This window comes from Oryzias melastigma, linkage group LG9 (genome assembly GCF_002922805.2).
Source record: "Oryzias melastigma strain HK-1 linkage group LG9, ASM292280v2, whole genome shotgun sequence".
Taxonomy (NCBI): domain Eukaryota; kingdom Metazoa; phylum Chordata; class Actinopteri; order Beloniformes; family Adrianichthyidae; genus Oryzias; species Oryzias melastigma.
In genome coordinates this window covers 2,412,740-2,432,258 of record NC_050520.1, presented here as the reverse complement: position 1 = coordinate 2,432,258, position 19,519 = coordinate 2,412,740, and the positions used below count along the sequence as shown (strand labels likewise).

General features: G+C 40.3%; 1 protein-coding gene across 1 annotated transcript in view; it reads left to right on the top strand.

Moving 5' to 3' along the window:
- The window catches only part of scarf2 (scavenger receptor class F, member 2), a 42,272-nt gene that overhangs the window by 9,237 nt on the left and 13,516 nt on the right, over positions 1 to 19,519 (top strand). Inside the window, exons 4-9 of the mRNA XM_024276222.2 lie at positions 464 to 983; positions 4,833 to 5,051; positions 8,431 to 8,559; positions 8,713 to 8,816; positions 10,715 to 10,829; positions 11,014 to 11,111. Coding sequence (XP_024131990.1) covers positions 464 to 983; positions 4,833 to 5,051; positions 8,431 to 8,559; positions 8,713 to 8,816; positions 10,715 to 10,829; positions 11,014 to 11,111 — 1,185 coding nt within the window. The remainder of the gene's footprint in view (positions 1 to 463; positions 984 to 4,832; positions 5,052 to 8,430; positions 8,560 to 8,712; positions 8,817 to 10,714; positions 10,830 to 11,013; positions 11,112 to 19,519) is intronic.

Genomic DNA, 19,519 nt, shown 5'->3' with positions numbered 1-19,519 from the left:
ATCTTTGCAAGTATCAAACAATCAGATTAGACTGTTTTACTTTTAACCTGTGGTGCTTCTAAGCTCTTAAATTAGAGTCTTTGGTTACAGAAACTGACTGAATGTTTTGGGGTCTTTTTGAGAAAAATTCATTTCCATTTACTATGTTATTCAGACAACTGTAAACCTGATTTCAAAACCAGAAGTGTTTTAGTTTTACTGATTCAAATGCAATTTTTATTCACTGAAATAATATCATCCAAATTAGTTTACATGATTTTAAAAAATGGATAGTTTTGTCTTGTTTCAAAGCATTTTTGCATCTCTCTGAATCACACGTGTCCCAAATCAGTGCTTTAAAATGAACTGCGGCTTAAACATGACATAACAGTTGATTATTGAGGTTGTGTGAATATCATGTTACTTGTTTTGTCAATTTTCTCATTTTTTTGGTGCTCATCCATATTTCGTTGTGTTTTCACAGAGTGCCCAACCCAGTTCTGGGGTCCAGACTGCAAGGGCAAATGTAACTGTTACCCCAACGGCCAGTGTGACGACCTGACGGGCAAATGTACCTGCAACCACAACCGCTGGGGCGCCAACTGCGAGAGCGTCTGCCTGTGCCAAAAGGGCAAGTGTGACCAGGACACAGGGAAATGCACGTGCCACCACGGCATCTGGGGTCCTCAGTGCACCAACAACTGCTACTGCAGCATCAACTCCGTGTGCGACGTGATGACGGGCCGCTGCCTGTGCAACCCCGGCTGGATGGGGAGGAACTGCGCCAACCACTGCAACTGCCAGGGCTCGCCGTGCGACCAGTTCACGGGCCGCTGCCAGTGCCGGGAGAGGCTGTGGGGCCCCAGGTGCGAGCGGCAGTGCCAGTGCATCCACGGCAAGTGCAACCAGAACGACGGCTCCTGCACCTGCAACCCGGGCTACCGCGGGAAATTCTGCAGGGAGCCGTGTCCCGCCGGCTTCTACGGACAAAACTGCAGAAACAGGTACGGAGAACAAACCTTAAGAGAACAAGCTCAGAAAAACATGTTTCCAGAGATTATAGAGCAGGTTTGAGGCAGGAAATAACATTTTCAATGCGCTGTGACTTATAACCCTTAAAATGCTTATAATGTAGAACAGCTGATCTTTACATTTTCTCACAGAACGAGCGTCCATGAAAATGCTTTTCAGGTTAAACTCTTCACCTTCTGTCGGCTGTAAAACCCAAAACGGTTCCCAAAGAGAAGTCTGGAAAGGCAGAAGGCAAAAAGGCAGAAGAATCTGAATGAAGGGCCGTCAAAAAGAGTCAAAGTAAAAACGCTTTCAAAAAGAAGCTTTTTTTGGTTTTAGATCAGATTCCTTACTGTCAGGTTCATGTAGAACGCATGTGTCAAAGTCAAGGCCCGGGGGCCGGATCCGGCCCTCCAGATCGTTTTTTTTTTATTACAGTTTTAAAGTTTTAAAAATTGGCATTCTGCTAGATTTTTGGACTATTTTAGCATGTACTAATATTTTTTATGTCATTTTGGAGTTTAGCTAATATTTCAGCTACATAGTAGCTGTTTTGGCTAATTTCAGTCTTGTTTTTTTTTTTTTTAGTTTTCTAGACTAATTTGGCATTTAAAAAAATATTTTAGCTGGCTATTAGCTTCAGCGGTTTCAGCTTCAGCATTTTTAGCTATTAATTTCAGCATCTTCATCTTCTGGAGTGAGTTTTACCGAGGCATCTGATTGGTCAGTTTGAATAACTTGCAAGTCTATAGGATTTTGGCTTTCTGGTACTTCCTTTTTGGAATGCCAGGGGGAGGAGTCACTCAGTCCAGTTCTCAAATACAGTCAATGTTCTGAACATACATTTTTTAAGGTCATAAACAACTAGAATGAGTAGCCATCAGTGGAGACCGCCAAACCTAAACTCTCTAGGGTCCACTTCACATATACAGTCTATGACTCAACTTCGACCAATCACTGCTCACCAACGATGTCTGGCTTCAACACTGCAGTGTTCGTATGTCCAAATAGTGACAACTGACTTCATTTAGTAAACCCTTTTCTCTGGGTGATGTCACACTCACTCGGTTCAGTTCTCAGATACAGTCAATGGTTCAGATCTTTGCAGCTGTTTGTCCTTCAGGACTTGAACGCAGCTGTATTTTGATTGGCTGCTTCATCCGAATTCTCCGTAGGAAATCCCAACAATATCATTTTTCACTCTTCCTTTACTTATTTGTGGATTCCAGCCAAATAAAAGAGTCCAGCCCATAAACTTTTAGATTTCCCTGCAGTTGCATCATTTTTGTTATCTAATAGTTTTGTCATTTGATTAACCTTTTGAGTAAATCTATGCATGTTTGTAGATTCTTCAAAATACTGATGCAAGTATGGTGGTTGGATCAATATTCAAGTTTCCAGGCTCCAGTTTTCTTCTTTTTTTGTTTTCTCCGTGAAAGCAGAAACCCATCTTTACTTTAGAAAGCAGAGCAGAAAACGTGTGTTTTGTTTGGCAACCGCACAACACATGAAAAGTATTCAACAAAGTAAAACTTTCGATGCACTCTCAACAGCTGTGAAAGAAAGTTGTGTGAATTATTTTTCTCTTATTTACGTTTTTTCTTATTTTCAAGCTGTGATGTTTGTCAAAGTGGAATGGGGGGGCAGGAAATGGAGGGACGCCACCCTGAGATGTGGAGAGGTTGAGTTTGTGAAGAGAAAGGAAGTCCAGCTGCAGCAGATTGGACTGATTATCATAAGTGAAGCGCGTTACATCATAGGAATGTAAATTGGACCGACAGATGCTGCAGAAAGATTTCTGATGTCGAGGTTCCGCCCATGAGTGACATCATTCACTGATGGTTGGTGTCATTAAGGAAGATAAAAATCATATCGTGTGTTACACCTTTTTTTTCATCTTTCAACGAGGATTCTAGTTTTAGAAAATGGATCTTTAACCCCTTCATGATGCTCCGTCATCGTTGTCCAGCTACATTGTTTCTGTCGTTAAAGCGTTCCCTTTTGGTCATTAATTATGATTATGGATATTTTAGCTAAAAGCCTGTGTCGTTTGAAGATATATTTGTGTCTGTCGACATGGAAGTAAACCTACGTCAATATCCCAGCATGCTTTTGTTTACACTCTCTCCTGCTAGCTTGTAGCATCTCAGAACCTAGCATTAGCAAAAAGATCCCGAGCAATATTGGAGCTATCCAACTTTAGCCAGAAACCAGTTCAGATAAAGAAAATTAAGACCCCAGTAGATCCATTAAGTGGATCCTTTAGAATTGGATGGAAAAGGTAGACTTTGGCCCCGCCCATTTCAGTAGCTGCGTCATAAGTCTGAGCGTTTTCAACCATCCAAACTCATCTGCTCCTGATCCAACGCCATTTGAATTAAGAAATAATCCCAAAAGCACTTTTAATTGTAAATTATTTTATTTATGTCCTCCATTAGTAAAAATGCTTCAGGAACATGTTAAAAACACAAAAACATGATTTTCATTGGTGGGTCTGAATTTCGAATCCCCTTGATTGGAAAAGTGATCACGTTTTTAAGATTAATTGACCTCACGCCTTATCCTGTGGGGGAATAACAAAGTGGATCATTGGTTAACAGGCAGAGAGTTTTATGTCCAACACAACCTCAAGACAGGAAAACCCAGATCTGAAGGATCTTGACTAAAAACTCACACTGGATTAAACTTATTGCATCTCCTAGTTTTATTGTCAGTCCTACAGCCGACTGATCCATCCGGCTGCCAAGATTTTTAAAAAATATAGATATCATTTTAAATAAAGTCAGACGGGATTCTCAGATGTGTCTTTGATGCTGTCTTTGATTTTGTGTTCACATCTCAGAGTTTACAGGGATGTTTGTTCCAACAAACAGCCAATCACACACAAGACGGTTTTCTGCACTTTAGTTTTGTTTGTATTTTAGGAAACTTTGATCTCAAAACTTTGTTAATGTGGGGGCACAAATATCACTTCATAAAAAGGCTGCAGCTCAGGAACCAATTGTGATACTGAGTGGAAATGTTCTTTTCTTGACTTGCTGCTCATATTCGGGGTTGTCGTCTCCCTCCTACTGTGTCTTCTTTGTCCTCAGCGTTTCCAGGCTGGTTACTTAAAAAAAATCAAATCAAATAAATCGAAAAGGAAATGTATAAACATTTTTATTGAAATGTGCTCAAACCTAAAGAACTTCAAACTCCAAAGTTTTAATGAACTTCTACTACTAATTATTATTGTTGTCATTACATTATAAATTGTTATTTTTACATCTTTTTGATTATTTTTTTCAAGTTTATTTTTATCTACTAAGATGTGAGAATTTCCCAGCATGAGGTTTGATCTCTCCTTCATAACTATGATGACGTGTAATTCAAAAAGAATGTTTTCATGATGGGCGTTGAAAATAACTGTTTTTCTGGATTTTACTTGCTGGGTAAAGAATTCTGCTTTGAAAAGTTAAGAACTAAATTCTGTTTTTGCCTTTGATAATTCCAGAACAAAAACAGTTGTTTTTTTATCATCCAAAAAATAATTAAAAATAACATCCTTACAAACATTTGGCTGCAAAGAAAAGTGAAGCAGCTTTTTGTTTTATGGGAAATTCTTGAAAAAAAGCAAAATCTTTTCAAAGTTTTGTATCTTGAGAAGTTTAAAATTAGATTTTCTTTTTCTCTAGTAAAATCCATGACTTAAGTCATCCATCCATGTTTTCAATTTTATATTTCTAAAAGAAGAATTTCAAAAGAAGGATGTCAGTTTCCATCTGTAAAAAGTTACTTAAGGAATGTTTGTGATTGTCCTCAAAGTGACTGAAGCGTCCTCTTGTTCTCCTCGCCGCTGCCAGGTGTGGCCACTGCAAAGGCCAGCAGCCGTGTAAGGTGACGGAGGGCCGCTGCATCACCTGCGACCGCGGCTGGAATGGAACCCGGTGCGATCAGCTCTGCTCCAAAGGCTTTTTTGGAGAAAACTGCCAGGAAGTTTGTCCCACGTGTAAAGACGGACATCACTGCGACCCCATCTATGGGAAGTGCTCTCACTGTAACCCCGGCTGGATTGGGGACAGGTAAGAAACCTCTGAAGTTTACTGGAAGTCTTTGTCTCGACTGTTCAAATTTGTTGCTCTTTTTTGTAAGGTCACTTTAACATCAATTTTTTTGTGAGGAAATCTGTTCTCTGATCCCACAAACAAACTCGGGGACCTGAAATCCATCTTTGCGGTTTCACTTCATGGAAATGCAAAATGTAAAGAGCAATCCCAGGAGATGAACGTGTAGGAGATCGGCTAAAGCAGGAGGCTGCAACCGGCGGCTCCAGATCCATATGTGGCTGTTTTATCTCTCTAGCTGCTCCTAACCAAAACTACCTAAAGAAGACAAATAAACAAAGCCCTCAAACTGAGACTACCAACCCCAAACTAAAAGAACAAAACCCAGCAGTGCAAGACTACTGGGACAAAGAGGGAAAAAATAACTAAATAAATTTAAAAAAATTAAAATAAAATAGCAATTTTTAAAAGTAAGGATTACATAATTAGCATTTATTTAATTTAGATTAGTTACATTTATAAACTGATGTCTGAGGTTCACATAAATGATAAACTATGAAGGTTTTTACATCCTGTTGACCTGAAGACGTCTTGTTTGCTCAACTCTACCTCCAGAATGAACAGATTTTAAATGCAAAACTTTGGTAAAAAGTTTGATCTTTTATGAGTTACAAGGACATTTTATCTTATGCTGAACAACGTTGGTTACTAGCTGCACTCAGATGATCCTGTTTGGCACAGAGCGCTTAAAAGTTATTTATAAATTATTTGAGCTTCTGTCAAACACACAAAAAAGAAAAAAATCAGTAGAGATGCTAGGTTCTTTTTGTATTTTAGATTTTGTTCCTGCTAAAAATTAGACACAATTCAAATTTATTATAAAAAAAGAAGGTCATGAGTGCAAAGGCTAAAGTAAGACTATATGACTCCTTTAGGTTTTGATCAGTAGAGAACGAGTCCAAGTGGCTCTTTTCCTGTTAAAGGATGCCGTCCCAGGGCTAGACAGACAGATGAACATGAAAAAGGATCAAGCAGACTGAAAGTCTTCAAGAAAAACCTAACTAGACGAATCTTGAGGGAATCCTCTTGATTAGAATAAAGAATAAAAACACTCTGGCCGACTAACGAGCTGATACCACTTGAAGAGTTTCCAGAAGATGTCTGGTGTAACTTGAAAAGGAACTAAAGCCGCTCCACAAACCCTCATCTGCAGACTGTGGTCGGGACCTGGACACGAAGATGTTAATAAGAAAAAACCCCAAAGAGTTTGAGGGTGTTTTGTTGGTGAAGGTGTAACGGGAAGAGAACCAGGCAGACCACCAAACTGTCACCGTAACTGTGTGGTGGTTCAGTGGTTTGGTTGCAGTGTGAAAGCAGAACAAACACACAAAAGATGTTTGCACTGTCGACTCACTGAACTGAACCTGCCAGACCGCCGGGTGAACCTGTAGAGAGAAAACGTTCATGCAGTTTTATGAGCGACAGGTTGAGCTGAACACTCACACAAAAGGTGAGGGGGAAGTGGGCGGAGACACAGGCGAGTCGTACCGATTTTTCTTTTTTTTAACTCCTCATGCTGGCGACGTGATCAGTGCTCGCTCCTTACCTGCAGCCTGACTGAAAGAGATGAGGAAATTAGACAATCGTTGTGCAGTTAATGTGTTCCTCCTACAGGTGCCCTGCAAGTGGGCGTGGCCTCAGCCTGGACCTTACCAACGACTAGAGCAAGGGTCTAATTTTCTAAAGATTTTCGAGCATTATGTATAAACTGGAGGTCAGTGAACACTACCAGAATTAAGTAGCGCCAGGTTATAAGGCAGATTTTCTATTTTTGAACAAATTCAAGGATTTTCAATGGACTTTATGGACTAAAAAATACAGTATGACTCATTTAATTAACTCAAATTTCATTTTAGTTTGTTATATTTACAAATTTCTAGATTAGATGCACCACAAACGGTAAAATAAGATGTTAAAATGACACTATTCTAGTACGTTTGCTGCATTGGGACGATCCTATGTGACAGAATGGGTTTTATTTTGAAAGGAAGTCTTGTGAACCTCTGTGAAAAGAGTTCATTTATATCTATCGTAATAGTAAAAATAACAATTGTATTTCTAAAGGGTGTGGTGAGACTTTGTGGCTCCAGTTGGGATTTGGTCAGTGACAAACTGACTCGAATGGCTCTTTGAGTTTTGAAGGTTGCAGCCTCCTGGACTCGAGAGTGGTGTTAGGACGCTATACCACAGTGTCATCATGTCATGAGTGCGGGTAACTTCAATTAGCCTCACAATGCACTCCACATGCATGACCATGGTATACATGGTCCCTTGAGGTGGTTGAACAAGCCTCAAGACACACCTGCCGCTACTCTCTATATGCAGCTCCAAAAGCCACGCCCCCTCAGAGGAGATTTTGGAAACAGAAGCTTCAGGTCAACATGAAAAATGTCTTTTTAAGACATTTCGGTTTTGGGATTTTGGTGAAAAACTTCATAATCATAGTTAAAACACTACTGGGAATGTTTTTTTGAAATAAAAAACTTGTCAAAGGGGGACTTTAAAAGGAAAACCATGTTTTTAGAGTTTTTCTCATGATGTCGGACAACTGTACTTCTGAGGTTTTTGTACTCAAACCATGTTAAAAATCTGCGGTTTTTGTTACACAGAAAGCACCATGTGTGGACCAAAGTCTTCCTTTCCCACTATAATTCTGATCCACATCCACTTGCAGACAATTATATTTATTAATGTCTTCATTTTCCTAGTTTGAGCTTCTATTTGAAGCTGTACGGCTGGATTTCTCTGGGGTTTTTTTTTTTGTTTTTTTTTACGCTAATGCTAATGTTAGCTTTTTCTTGTGAGGTGCCATAAGCTAGAGAGAGAGAGAGGCTAAACAAAGGGTTGATGGGAAATTAAAAACGACACAGGTTTTTAAATTTTGGCAAAAATTGGCATAATTATGATTAAAGGACAACTAGGAACGTTTTTTCAGCAGATAAAAAATATAGTTAAAGTGAGACTTTATTGAGACAGTTTTTTCTGTGAACTACATCTATGATTGAAACCAAAACCGTTGACATTCACTGAATGTTCACTGACGGCAAAGACTTCACTGAAGCCATTTTAGACCTTCACTGAAGGCTTTGCAGGCCCTGACGGTACGCCACTGAGAAAATAAAATACTTTTTTATTTTTAAAATGATTTAACTCTGTAACATTTACTGTATGCTGTGAATGTTAGCAAGATCCATTTCAGATTAAAACATTATCCTGGGGGGAAAACTGGGGAATAATAAATCGAAATGGACTGATTTCAAAGTGACTCCTGACTTTGTTCACGGGAATGACGTCCCTTTAGTAAATCAGTCTTGATGGAGCTCCTCCTGTCTGACAGGTGTGAGGTGCGCTGCCCCAACGGCACCTACGGCGAGAACTGCGAGAACAACTGCAGCCACTGTTTCAATGGCATCTGCCATGTTGTCACGGGCGAGTGCCTGTGTGACCCGGGATTCTACGGCATCTAGTAGGTCCAAAGACTTGATTGTAAACATGTCATTGACAACATTTGGACTGTTTATCTTGGGAGAAAAAAAACTCACCAAGTCATGTAAAAAAGTGATGAAAGTGCAGAATAACTTTAAACAGCTGCTGCTTTTGTCTGTATTCTCCCGTTAAGCTGCAACATGACGTGTCCACCCGGCCAGTATGGAGTCAACTGCAACAGAAGCTGCTGGTGCCACGACAAGAACTGCGACCCCGTCTCCGGTGCCTGCTACCTCCGTAAGAAACCTCTTTTGGTGAATCAAAGTGTTCGTGCCGAACGACAGCCACTCTGGAGCTGCATTAATCATGCAACAGCTGGCTGCACACACTGAGTGACAACAAGCAGGTCTATTCAGGTCGACGCGGGGAACCTGATCGCGTTTCCAGGCTGTTTTATGGCTGTGTTTGTTGGCTCTGTTCCTGTTAAAGAGTAAAGCAAGAGGAAGGAAGGAAGACGAAATAAAGAAAGGACGAAGAAATTCAAAAAGCTGACCAGAAAGGAGGAGCTGAATGAATTTTAAAGTTTGCATTTGCAGTTCAGTCGTATTGAAGCTGCAGCCTGACGTTCGTTTGGACTATCACTAATCACTTGTATTTTAGGACGTCTGGAGTAGTAAAAATATTCAGAACCAGAACATGTTCCGACTTTATGGCCTTAAGGTTCCTGATATTCTGTGAATATTTGAATTATATTGGTCAAGTGAAGTCAGGGGACTCCGTCTCGCACTTTCAGAACAACACAGGATTCTTCCATCATCACTGGATAGTAGAGCTGGGCGACTTAGAACCAAATATTTCACAAATTATTTTATATCACAATAATGATATAAAACAATAAACTATATTTTCAATTATTAAAAAAAGCTCTTGCTAGTTTTACTTTGTAAACAGGAAGCTTCACTGATGCTTTATTTTGAAGATTTGTTTACTTCCAGTGACAGTTGCGCCGCTCATTCTGCTTTGTTTTAGTTCATAAATTAAAATCAAACTGACAAATAATTGACAAAAAAATATGTTTTTATCAACAAAACAAAAAAGTTAATTAAGAATAACTACCCTGCATTTAAACTAGATGTTTAAATATAAGGAATTACTAACATACAAGTGAACGACTGATCATCCTGGATGATCTGGGATTAGATCCACATGAGAAGATTATCTTATCTGCATTTTGATGCAAGAAAACTTCAAACCACAAATTGTTTTAACTTATAAACCTCTGTCTTTTTATATGTTGTGTCTTTTAAATGTAATTTAATGTGTTAATAGATTTTGATTTAAAGATTTTAAAGTACTTTACACTCTATATTTCACATTCAGATGCTTTTTTTAACCAATGAAGTTGTCATTTCAAAAATAATTAGTTTGTGTGTTTTTTTTTACATATATTCCATATTTTTATGTATTTTCTAACTTTTTTCTACCTGCCAAATGGAAGTTTTACCTGCTTTTTTCGGGTGCTAATTTAGAGCCCTGTGTATTACAATCAAACTTTAAACAATAACTTAAAGGTAAAAACTATTAAAAAGTTCAATATAAAATCAGTGACACAGAGCAGAGTCTCTCTTTATGTCAAAAACCTGGCTGTAAAAAAGACTTTGAAGACATTTTTCCTTGATAATTTAACAGGAAAAATTCCTGCCGAACACTCAGTAGCAGCTTCAAAACAAGTTGGGTCACTCGTTACATCCATCCCCTTCCAAACGTTAGAAAGTTGTGGGTAAAAAAGCCAGAAGCCACACCCAGACGGCCTCAGATTTATGTGAGAGCACGAAGAGCAAAAACCTGAAGTCTGCTTCTCCTCTGGTTCTCATGCCGTCCACAGTTATGCAATAAAGAACCCATTATCTTTGGGGTGTACTTCACCCTGAAAAGGAGGGGTGCTGATAAATCACCCATGACTTATGATGTGCGTTTAAACATAGAGAAGGTTAGGAGGAGGAAGCTGACTACAGTGAAAAGGGTAAGTGGTTTCAAATCTTTGGGGAGTGTTTGCACAACACAACGCTCTATATTTGTTTTAGGAGCATTAATAAAGAACACATGTGAGCTCGACCTATTTCTTGAAATCTGAGAGTTTTCATAGTAAGATGTGATTTTTAGAACTGGCACTGACACGTCTCTCTATCGTCCAGAACCCAACCAGCGGATGGGCGTGATCGCCGCCGCCTCTCTGGTCTCCTTTTTACTGGTCGCCCTCCTGTCGCTGCTGTGCTGCTGCTGCCTCTGCCGACCCAAAGACGACCACAAGTGAGTGTCGCGAGCAAAAACGCTTTTCCTTTGGAGGCCTGGTCACATGGTGGCTGTGAATAAGCAGACCCTCCAAAAAAAAAAAAAAGGGGGGGGGAGTCTGTAAATACTCTTTTCAATGATTCATTTGGATTTCCATGGCGTCATCGTTTTCCAGTGCTAACCCAGAAAACTCTACCAACAGCAAAAAAGCCAAGCGGATCCTGTGTGGACGATTCAGCAGAATCAGCACTAAACTTCCCCGTATTCCACTGAAGCGACAGAAACTGCCCAAAGTAGTCGGTGAGCCCCACTCTTCTGTTTTTTTCCTTATATCCCACTGCAGCACTGCCAGAGGATAGACTTGATGTAATAAATCGACAATGAAAACGCTCCTTATTAACAAATGAGCCAGCAAACCCGTAAAGATTCATGAGGAGATTTTATGGAGAGAAAATAGACACAAATCAGTTCTTGATTTGTGCTTAAATTAGGATTTGTGCGTACGGAATTTTTGATTTGTAACTCATTTAATACATTTTGTGCATAAGTAAACAAATTACAAAATAAAAAAAAAAACAATTTAAACATGCACAAATTAAAATTACAACTCCGACACCGACCTCTGTTCAAAGCACTGGTCACCAGTCTAACAGGCGGCGCCGGACCCTTCTAAACACCCAGAGCGGAGCGGGTCGGTGCTGCCAGCAATCACTGCATTTGCCGAGCAGAACTCCGTGCATTGACTTTATAAAAGGTGGCGGCGGCGGGTGGGGCGCTGTGGTCAAATGCGGTGGCAGAAAAAATCAAAAACGCCGGTTTAGACTGTTTTATATTAATTATCTGTTCAAGCAAGTGGGAAAATGTGCAGATATTTCATATTTATTTTCATCTCTACAGTCTGTTTAGATACAAAAACATCATCACGTTTGTCAATCATGGTGGTTTAATTTGAAAAATTGGTTATACTTTGAAAATGAACCAGATTTTTTCATGTATCTTGATCTAACTTCCTGGCAGAATTGAAGCGGATCGTTCGCTGAAAACAGACTAGACGCCAAAGCGATCCGGCGCGAGCCTTCCGCGGAGGACCGCCTGGTGTGAACCACGTCACAGGTTAACAAGGGCGCTTTGCGGCCCTTCTGCGTCCAGTATGAACCAGGCATAAGATTCACCGTAGATTCATGCATAACTGAGGTTTTGTGTGCGTAACAAGTGACTCATGCATAGTTTTTTACGTTTTGTGTGTAATTAGCTTCAAGCTGTTCTCATTTTCATTTTTGCATGTGTAAATTGTATTTTATATTTTTTTGAAAAGGTTTTACATTAGTTCCAAATCAAGAATTACGGACGCACAAATTCAAAGTTATGTACAAATTAAGAATTACACACACACAAATCCTAATTTAATCCTAATCACGAATTACAGACGCACACATCGGGGTGATGCTTATTTCTCTCCATAAGATTGAAGCTCCTGCAGGTTTCAGGCTGAAGAAAACTCTGACAGCAGTGGGAGCCTTTTCCTTTCTACCTCCGTGCTCCGTAGATGATCAGTTGAAGAGTGTTCGGTGGCTGCCAGTAGAGTATGCGGTTTCATTTGAAAGGAATGCTGTAGTTTTTGAGACCATTATTTTTCTTGGCACTCTGGAGCGCCATGTGTTCATATTAATACAAGCCCTTTTCTCCTCATTTTCTTTGCCTCCTTTTCTCCCTCTTCAAGAAACTTTTTCTTGAGATGGAGGTTATTAAAAGACAGCAAGTGGTTGTTTTGGGGGGGCCGTCTGGTGGTGAGTGACGCTCTATCAAAGGCTTCAGTGTTCGGGTGAAGGCTCGGGTTCTGCTGCTGCATGTGGAGGTCTCGTGGTGTGTGACAGAGCAGACGGCGACCGCAGCCGCCTTCTGTACAGTAGACACAGGACAGATGCTAATCTGAAGGATTGGCATCACACAAAGGTCTGTTTGGGCAATAAACACTCAAATCTGATCTTTTTCATCAATTCTTATATCTGAAAATATAGTTGAAAACTGTGTGCTGCCCCCTACAGGTTGAAACGAGGTTGACAAACATGGCTGACCTTCCAGATCATAACCGGTCCCGACTTATGGATTGATTTTGTGCCATGTTGTAAATGTGATATATGTACAGTATATATATATATATATATATATATATAAATATATATATATACCATGTTGCAAGAGAGAGTCACAGATTTAAAATCAAAATTGTCTGAATTACAAACAAAATGTGAAATGTTAGGAGTAAAACTTCATAATTTGCAAATGATAAAAATTTAATGTTTGCTTTCACAAATCCTATTTTTCCTTTTAACAAATATTTTTGTGTTTACAAACTTTTTTTTGCGTTTGAAAAATTTTTTTACTTAAAAAAATATTTTTGTTTGTAGCACAAATGTTTTTAGATGAGTTGTGCCTCACCTTGCTATTATTTTTTGAAAGCTAAGAAGAAAGTTTTCGAATTTAAATATTTCAATTTAAAAATAAAAATTTTATTCTTAACGCTTTACATGTTGTTTGTAATTTAGAACTTTTTTCTCTAAAAATTGTGACTTTTGCTTGCAACATGGTGGCACAAAAATCACTCCATACCGACTTCACTTAAAAAAACCTTTTGAAACCATTTTGGCTTTCATAGTGTCGAAGGTCAACTGATTAAAAGTCCCAAAGTGTGCACGTTATGTCACACCACACACCCAATTTGTGAAATGTACGGCTAGCTAGACACAATTTATTTAGTTTGAGGTGAGTTAAAGAGTCTGTCATTACAGCTGATCTGATAATAAAATTAACGTATTCAACGATATTGAGTTCAGGGAACATTTTTCCCTTTTGAAGCTGTGAAAGATTTTTGATTATAAAACCAAATATTTTTCATATCAGAATTTTTCGTTCTCAATAAAAGTTAAACAAGTAAACTGATCTTGTCTTTACTTAAAAATGCACGTTGGTGGAGAAAAATTAGGTGATATTGGTCTAATGTCTTGAAGTAAAGAGAAACATTTCTAAAAAAAAATGCAGATCTGGGATTCACTGATTCAATTGTTTCAGAATCAAATCGTGAGGTGCCTCAAGATTCCCACCTCTACAGTCCAGTCTTACTTTTATTTTCTACTTAAATATTTCCTAAATTACCAAAAGAAAAGCACATTGAATTTGCAACTTTTTTTTCAGATACAGTTGCTGCGCTTAATGTCTGATCATTAAATAAGGCGTATTTTATAGTTTTACTTTTGTTAAAAATGTATTAATATCCAGATAATTTTTAAGTCATTATTTAAAAAATAGTAAAATATTGTCTGGCACTGCTGTCACAGAACAGGCAGACTGCCGATTCCAAGTGCAGCAGGTTTATTAACAAAGCTAAAAGTCCACAAATCTAAATCAGGGTCAGGCAGGCAGAAGTCAGTGACAAGCATGGTAGCATCAGAGAGCAGGATCCAGGCAAGGGTCGGGGCAGGCGGCAAACAAGCAGAATCAAAGACGAAGCAGGATCAGGTGAGCAGGAGATCAGATCAGATGCTCGGTATGCTGGCTGAGTGGCACAAACAATACTTTGCACTGAGTGCAGTCTGAGCAGTGATTAAATGTCCCGTGGATGATTGTGGAGACATCCAGACTGTGTGCTGGGGTTGATGGGAGATGCAGTCAGTACTAGGTGGTTTCTGCCGATGACCACAGGGGGAGACAGTTGGTTCCTGAAATCTGTGGTAGGATAAATCGGGATATATCATGACACGTGTATCGCGATACGTATCGTATTGCCAAACTCTCACCAAAACACACCCCTACTTTGTGATCATTTCTTCATTCAGATCGTGGCGAGTCAGAAGCAAATGAAAAAATGCAGTTTGAAAAAGATTGTTTTCTTTTTTCCAACTTGTCCTTTCCAAAAGCTGAACAACTAAATAACAGCTGAAGGCCTGATTGTACTGTTGCATGAGGTGTACATTTGTATGAACCCCTTTTGTATTTGTGGCTTTTTGGACTGGACAAAAAAGGGAAGAAAGGGAGAAGATGGAGGATAAGAGTACAAAGGGGGTAAAAGCAATTAGAGAGGTATAATCACAATGTAAAAAAGATTCTATTTGTGACGTAAAGAAATCCGCTAGGCGGGCCACAATCTCCGCTCCATTCTGATGCATCCTCACAGACAAATAGATCCATGAACGTCTTTGTTTTCCTCATCTGAGCTGGAATCTGGGTCTAGACTGTGCAGCTGGGTAACTCCAATATTGCTCGCCGTTTTTGTTGCACCGCTAATGTTAGCTTGAAGGTATGAGGGAATGTAAGCTAGTGGGAGAACAAGTAAACAGAGAGCTGTCAGCTGTGGGAAGAGGGGCGGGATCGCCCACAGCTCAGATGCAAATTTCTGATGAAATCATGCCACTTAATAGAAATTATTTCCTAAACAATGACCCTTTTTTTTGCCAAAAACAGCATAATCAAAATGGATCAAAAGATGATCAGAGTGGGACTTTAAATGACTAATGTTTTAGAACAAAAACTTCAATGAACACAATGAATTTTCATTCATTAAGATTGAAGTAAGTTTTGTTAAAGTTAGGACCTTTCAAATGGCAAAAGATGAATAAATGCATCTGTTTCTGCTGTGGTCAAAAGCAGCAGAAGGATGCTCACAAAGAAAACCCTTTAGTGTCAGAATAGTGTGGAAGGAGACATAACAGTTTGTCCTCCATGTGTATAAATCAACCTGATTAATGTTGTTTTAAAGACAAATCCGTCTTAGGTCAGATCCATCTTAGGTTTCCTCTAGAATGTAAATTACACAAGAGATTATGACCTGCATAAATTGTAAATTAACTTTCGAGTCATTTTAAAGCTCTTATTGTGAAAATCTATAGTTATATTAAAAGCACTATTTGTATCATTTTTGTTGTTCTGATTAGCCATATCTGCGTCTTTGCTGCCTGGCTTTCTGTCGGTCTGCCCACAGCAGCGAGGAACTCGAACTCCGTCTGGAGCTGCACGCATTCCAGAGGGGGCCCGCTGGGGCTGGAAACAGGAAGTGGTCAAATTTAACCAAGCTAGTGTCAGAGCAATGATTTATCCACACTGAGGTCAGTGGCAACAGATGTGGCAGAGCAGACCTGATGGAGGGCTTTAAGGGCAACAAGGGAAGAAGGGACCGAGCTCAGGGACCGAGCACGACCCCCTCCACATACGGTGTCATCCCCTTCCTGGCAAAGCTAAAGCTGTTTGCTTGTAGTTTAACATTCCACTCTGAGCGTATTTACTCCACGCCCTGCATATCCACGTCGGGCCGACATTCCTGGTACCCTCTGAGTCCGAATGCTCCCTGGTGGATCTGCTTTTAAAGAGCGGCACCACCTGCTTCTTCTCAGGTTTATTTATACGCCACCAACTGGTTCTGGATTTGTTTGCAGCAGCACTCGGAGGGCATAAAGAAGATAATGTCACCAACTCAAAGTTGAATGTTTAAACCAGAACAACAAAAGTTGTGTATTTTGGCTGATAGAAGGTTTCATTGAAATCTCTGCACGTGCGGCGTTCACGCCGGATTTCTCCTCGAGAGTCAGACACCGTTATCACATCAGAGTAAAAAGACAGCCAGAAGACTGTTCTGATGTTACACTCTCCAAAACACATAGTGGTCTGTGTTGGACAGATGGGTTTGAATCGCGTGTTAATGTTTACCTGGACTCACATGGCTGCAACCGGTCACTGACGCAATGCCTTATGGTCTATATGAGGCCGGGGGAGAAAAAACACACACACAAACCAGGACAAACTTTTACCTAAATGACAGTCATTTGTCTCTACTTTTGGACAAAAATCTTCATACATTAGCATAAAAGTCTCCTTATTTCTTTAAATTATAGAAGTCTCAATAATTTTTATTGTTCAGCATTAGTCTTTCATTCTTTATCACTTCACGTTTTGAATAAAAATGCAGCTTTGAATATTTTTTTATGAGACTACATCCGCCATTTTTGCCATCTGTCAATGCAAAATGTGGGTTCTTATTGAATAAACTTTATTAGTAACAAATCAAGAACAAACACAAACTCACAAGCGCCCTCTCTGTTGAGACAGTGCTACTACATGCCCCACCGACTGTTTTCAGTGCTGTTCTATCCCAGCCAGCAAAGCCAAGTGGGCCCCAAATGGTTCAAATGTGGCAGGAAATATGGGCCCCAGATGGGTTTGTCTGCAGTTTCCATGGTAGCCCCACCTGTGTTTGTCCACATTGGCTTATGTGGACACTCAGTGGGTAGGCTAGCCACACTAGCCAGCTGCCCGGTGGACAGCGCCGCTATAGCAACTGGCCAGCTACACTGTAGCGAGCTAGCAAGTTCCGCTATAGAGAGCTATCAAGCTCTGCTGTAGCATGCTAGCAAGCTCTTCTATAGCAAGCTAACAGGCTCCTCTTTAGCAAGCTAGCAAGTTCCGTTGTGGAGAGCTATCAAGCTCTGTTGTAGCATGCTAGCGAGCTCCACTGTTTCGAACTAGCAAGCTTCTCTGTAGCGAGCTTCACAGTATCGAGGCAGCAAGCGCTGCTGTTGCACAATAGTGAGTTCATCCATATCAAGCTAGCCAGCCTCACTGTAGCGAGCTAGCAGACTCCACTATAGCAGGCTGACAAGCTCCATTGTAGCATCCTAGCAAGCTCCTCTTTAGCGAGCTAGGGACCTCTCCTTATAGCAAGGTATCAAGCTCTGCTGTAGCGAGCTAGCGAGTTCCACTGTAGCAAGCCAGAGAGCGTCGCTGTTGCGGGTGCTGCTGTAGCGAATTAGTGCTGCTGTAGCGAGCGCCGATGTAGCGAGCTCGCGAGCTCCACTGTCCCAAGCTAGCGAGCGGCACTGTAGCGAATTAGTGCCATTGTAGCAAGCTAGCGAGCGTTGCTGTAGCAAGCTAGCTTTGGGGTTCTTTAAAGTGAGGATCTAACAGTGTGATACACTTAAAACCTCAAAAAGTTGTTTTTCATGATATGGCCCCCTTAACACAAGTTAATGAATAAGCAAACATGAAAAACATTAAATGTTAAATGGAAAGTGATGAGATGCAAAAAATTGGGCACAAGTATCATGGCCCGCAGCAGCAGTCTACTGACTGCAAGGACCATATTGTTTTTGCAAAGAAAGTCAAAAAATGTAAAACGCCCCAAAAAGGCTTCAAAGGACAGGTCTAAGCCCAAACAAACCATGTGCGACCATGTGCGACTCCAGAATGATAGAGTCCAACCCCTCTTGTGGGACAGAGATTCAGAGCCCAGACTGTGTGGAGTTGAGCCCAACTATATATATAGTATCTTTCTTTTTAATTGATTGATTTATTGATTGTTAAAAGGGGCAGACAAAATAAGTTTTTCTTCTTTCTGTCCCCTTTTCATTTTTTCCTTTTATATCATGCTTGAGCTTACAACTCAAGTTTATGTTGTATGTTTTTTAATGAATAAAAATGAAATAAAAATAAATAAATAAATAAAAAATATCTAGCCAGTACCTCTCAACCTCTCGCACAAGCTCAGAGTCCTGCTGTCCCAGAGAGGTGACATTGCAAATCTCAAAAGCCAAGATCCATGACTGGAGTTTGGACAGCCAAGGCACCCGCCTTCGACTGACACCCAAACTATAGAACACCGGCCCCTTTTGAGCTCCCCCACAGGTGGTTGGCCTCAGGAGATAAACTTAATATGATTCTTCTTCTTTTTTAATGAATTGCTCTTAGTCTGGCCCGCCCCCTTTGCACTGACAGACCCTGGTAGGGACAGTCAATAGCAAATCTGGGATTTTTACGGGCACGCAAACCCCTCCACCACGATAAGGTGGCAATTCACAGAGGGGACCCCCCCCCCTAGCTGGGTTCCCCCAGCTAGTCCTACTTAAACTATCTAACCCTCCCCCTTCCCTTTTTTTTTTTTACTTTATTAACACTTTTTAACACATTTTATTAACACTTCCTACCTGGGTTCCCCAGCTAATCCTACTTAAACCATCCAACCCCGCCTACCCTAATCCCTGTTTTTCAGTTTTTCTGTCTGGGGTCCTACTTCAATCCCCAGACATGTTTCTAATATTCCTCAGGTCAATACGCCTATGCGCACTAAGGATTACCTACACTCTAACCCTAAAACTAACACAAACTAACACAAACCCCGTCCCTAAGGAATTGGACTAGTTTTACTAGTCCACTTCTCTGGCCTTTTTGAAAAGGTTCAGAAATCTCCTTCCAAGAGATTCCTTTTGAGACTTTGCTTTCTCCAGCTCCTCCACCTGCAGCTGTTCAGTTTTTTTCGAATCAGCCTTTGCCGTTTTTTTGACATTGGTCTTTTTCTTCTTAACTGTCTTCTCCAGGTTAGAGATTTGCTGGAGGAGGACCTTCTTTTCATTCAGCCACTCCAGTGCTTCATCTTCCAGCTCTTTTTGGGTCTCAAGTAAAGCACAGGCTGTTTGATGGGCACTCAAGAGTTCTGTTTGCCATTGCTGCTTCTGGATCTCTTGGGCTTTCGTTACAAGGAGCAAAGCAGCTTTTAGTTTAGCTGACTCTTGACCTTCCGCTTCAAACTGTTTGATGCGGTTTGTTATGTTCTTCTCTTCCTGTATTACTTTTTGCCATTGCTGCTTCTGACTCTCTAGATCTTTCTTTACATGGAGCAACTCATCTTTTAATTTAGCTGACTGTTCTTCCTCCAATTTGAAGATTTC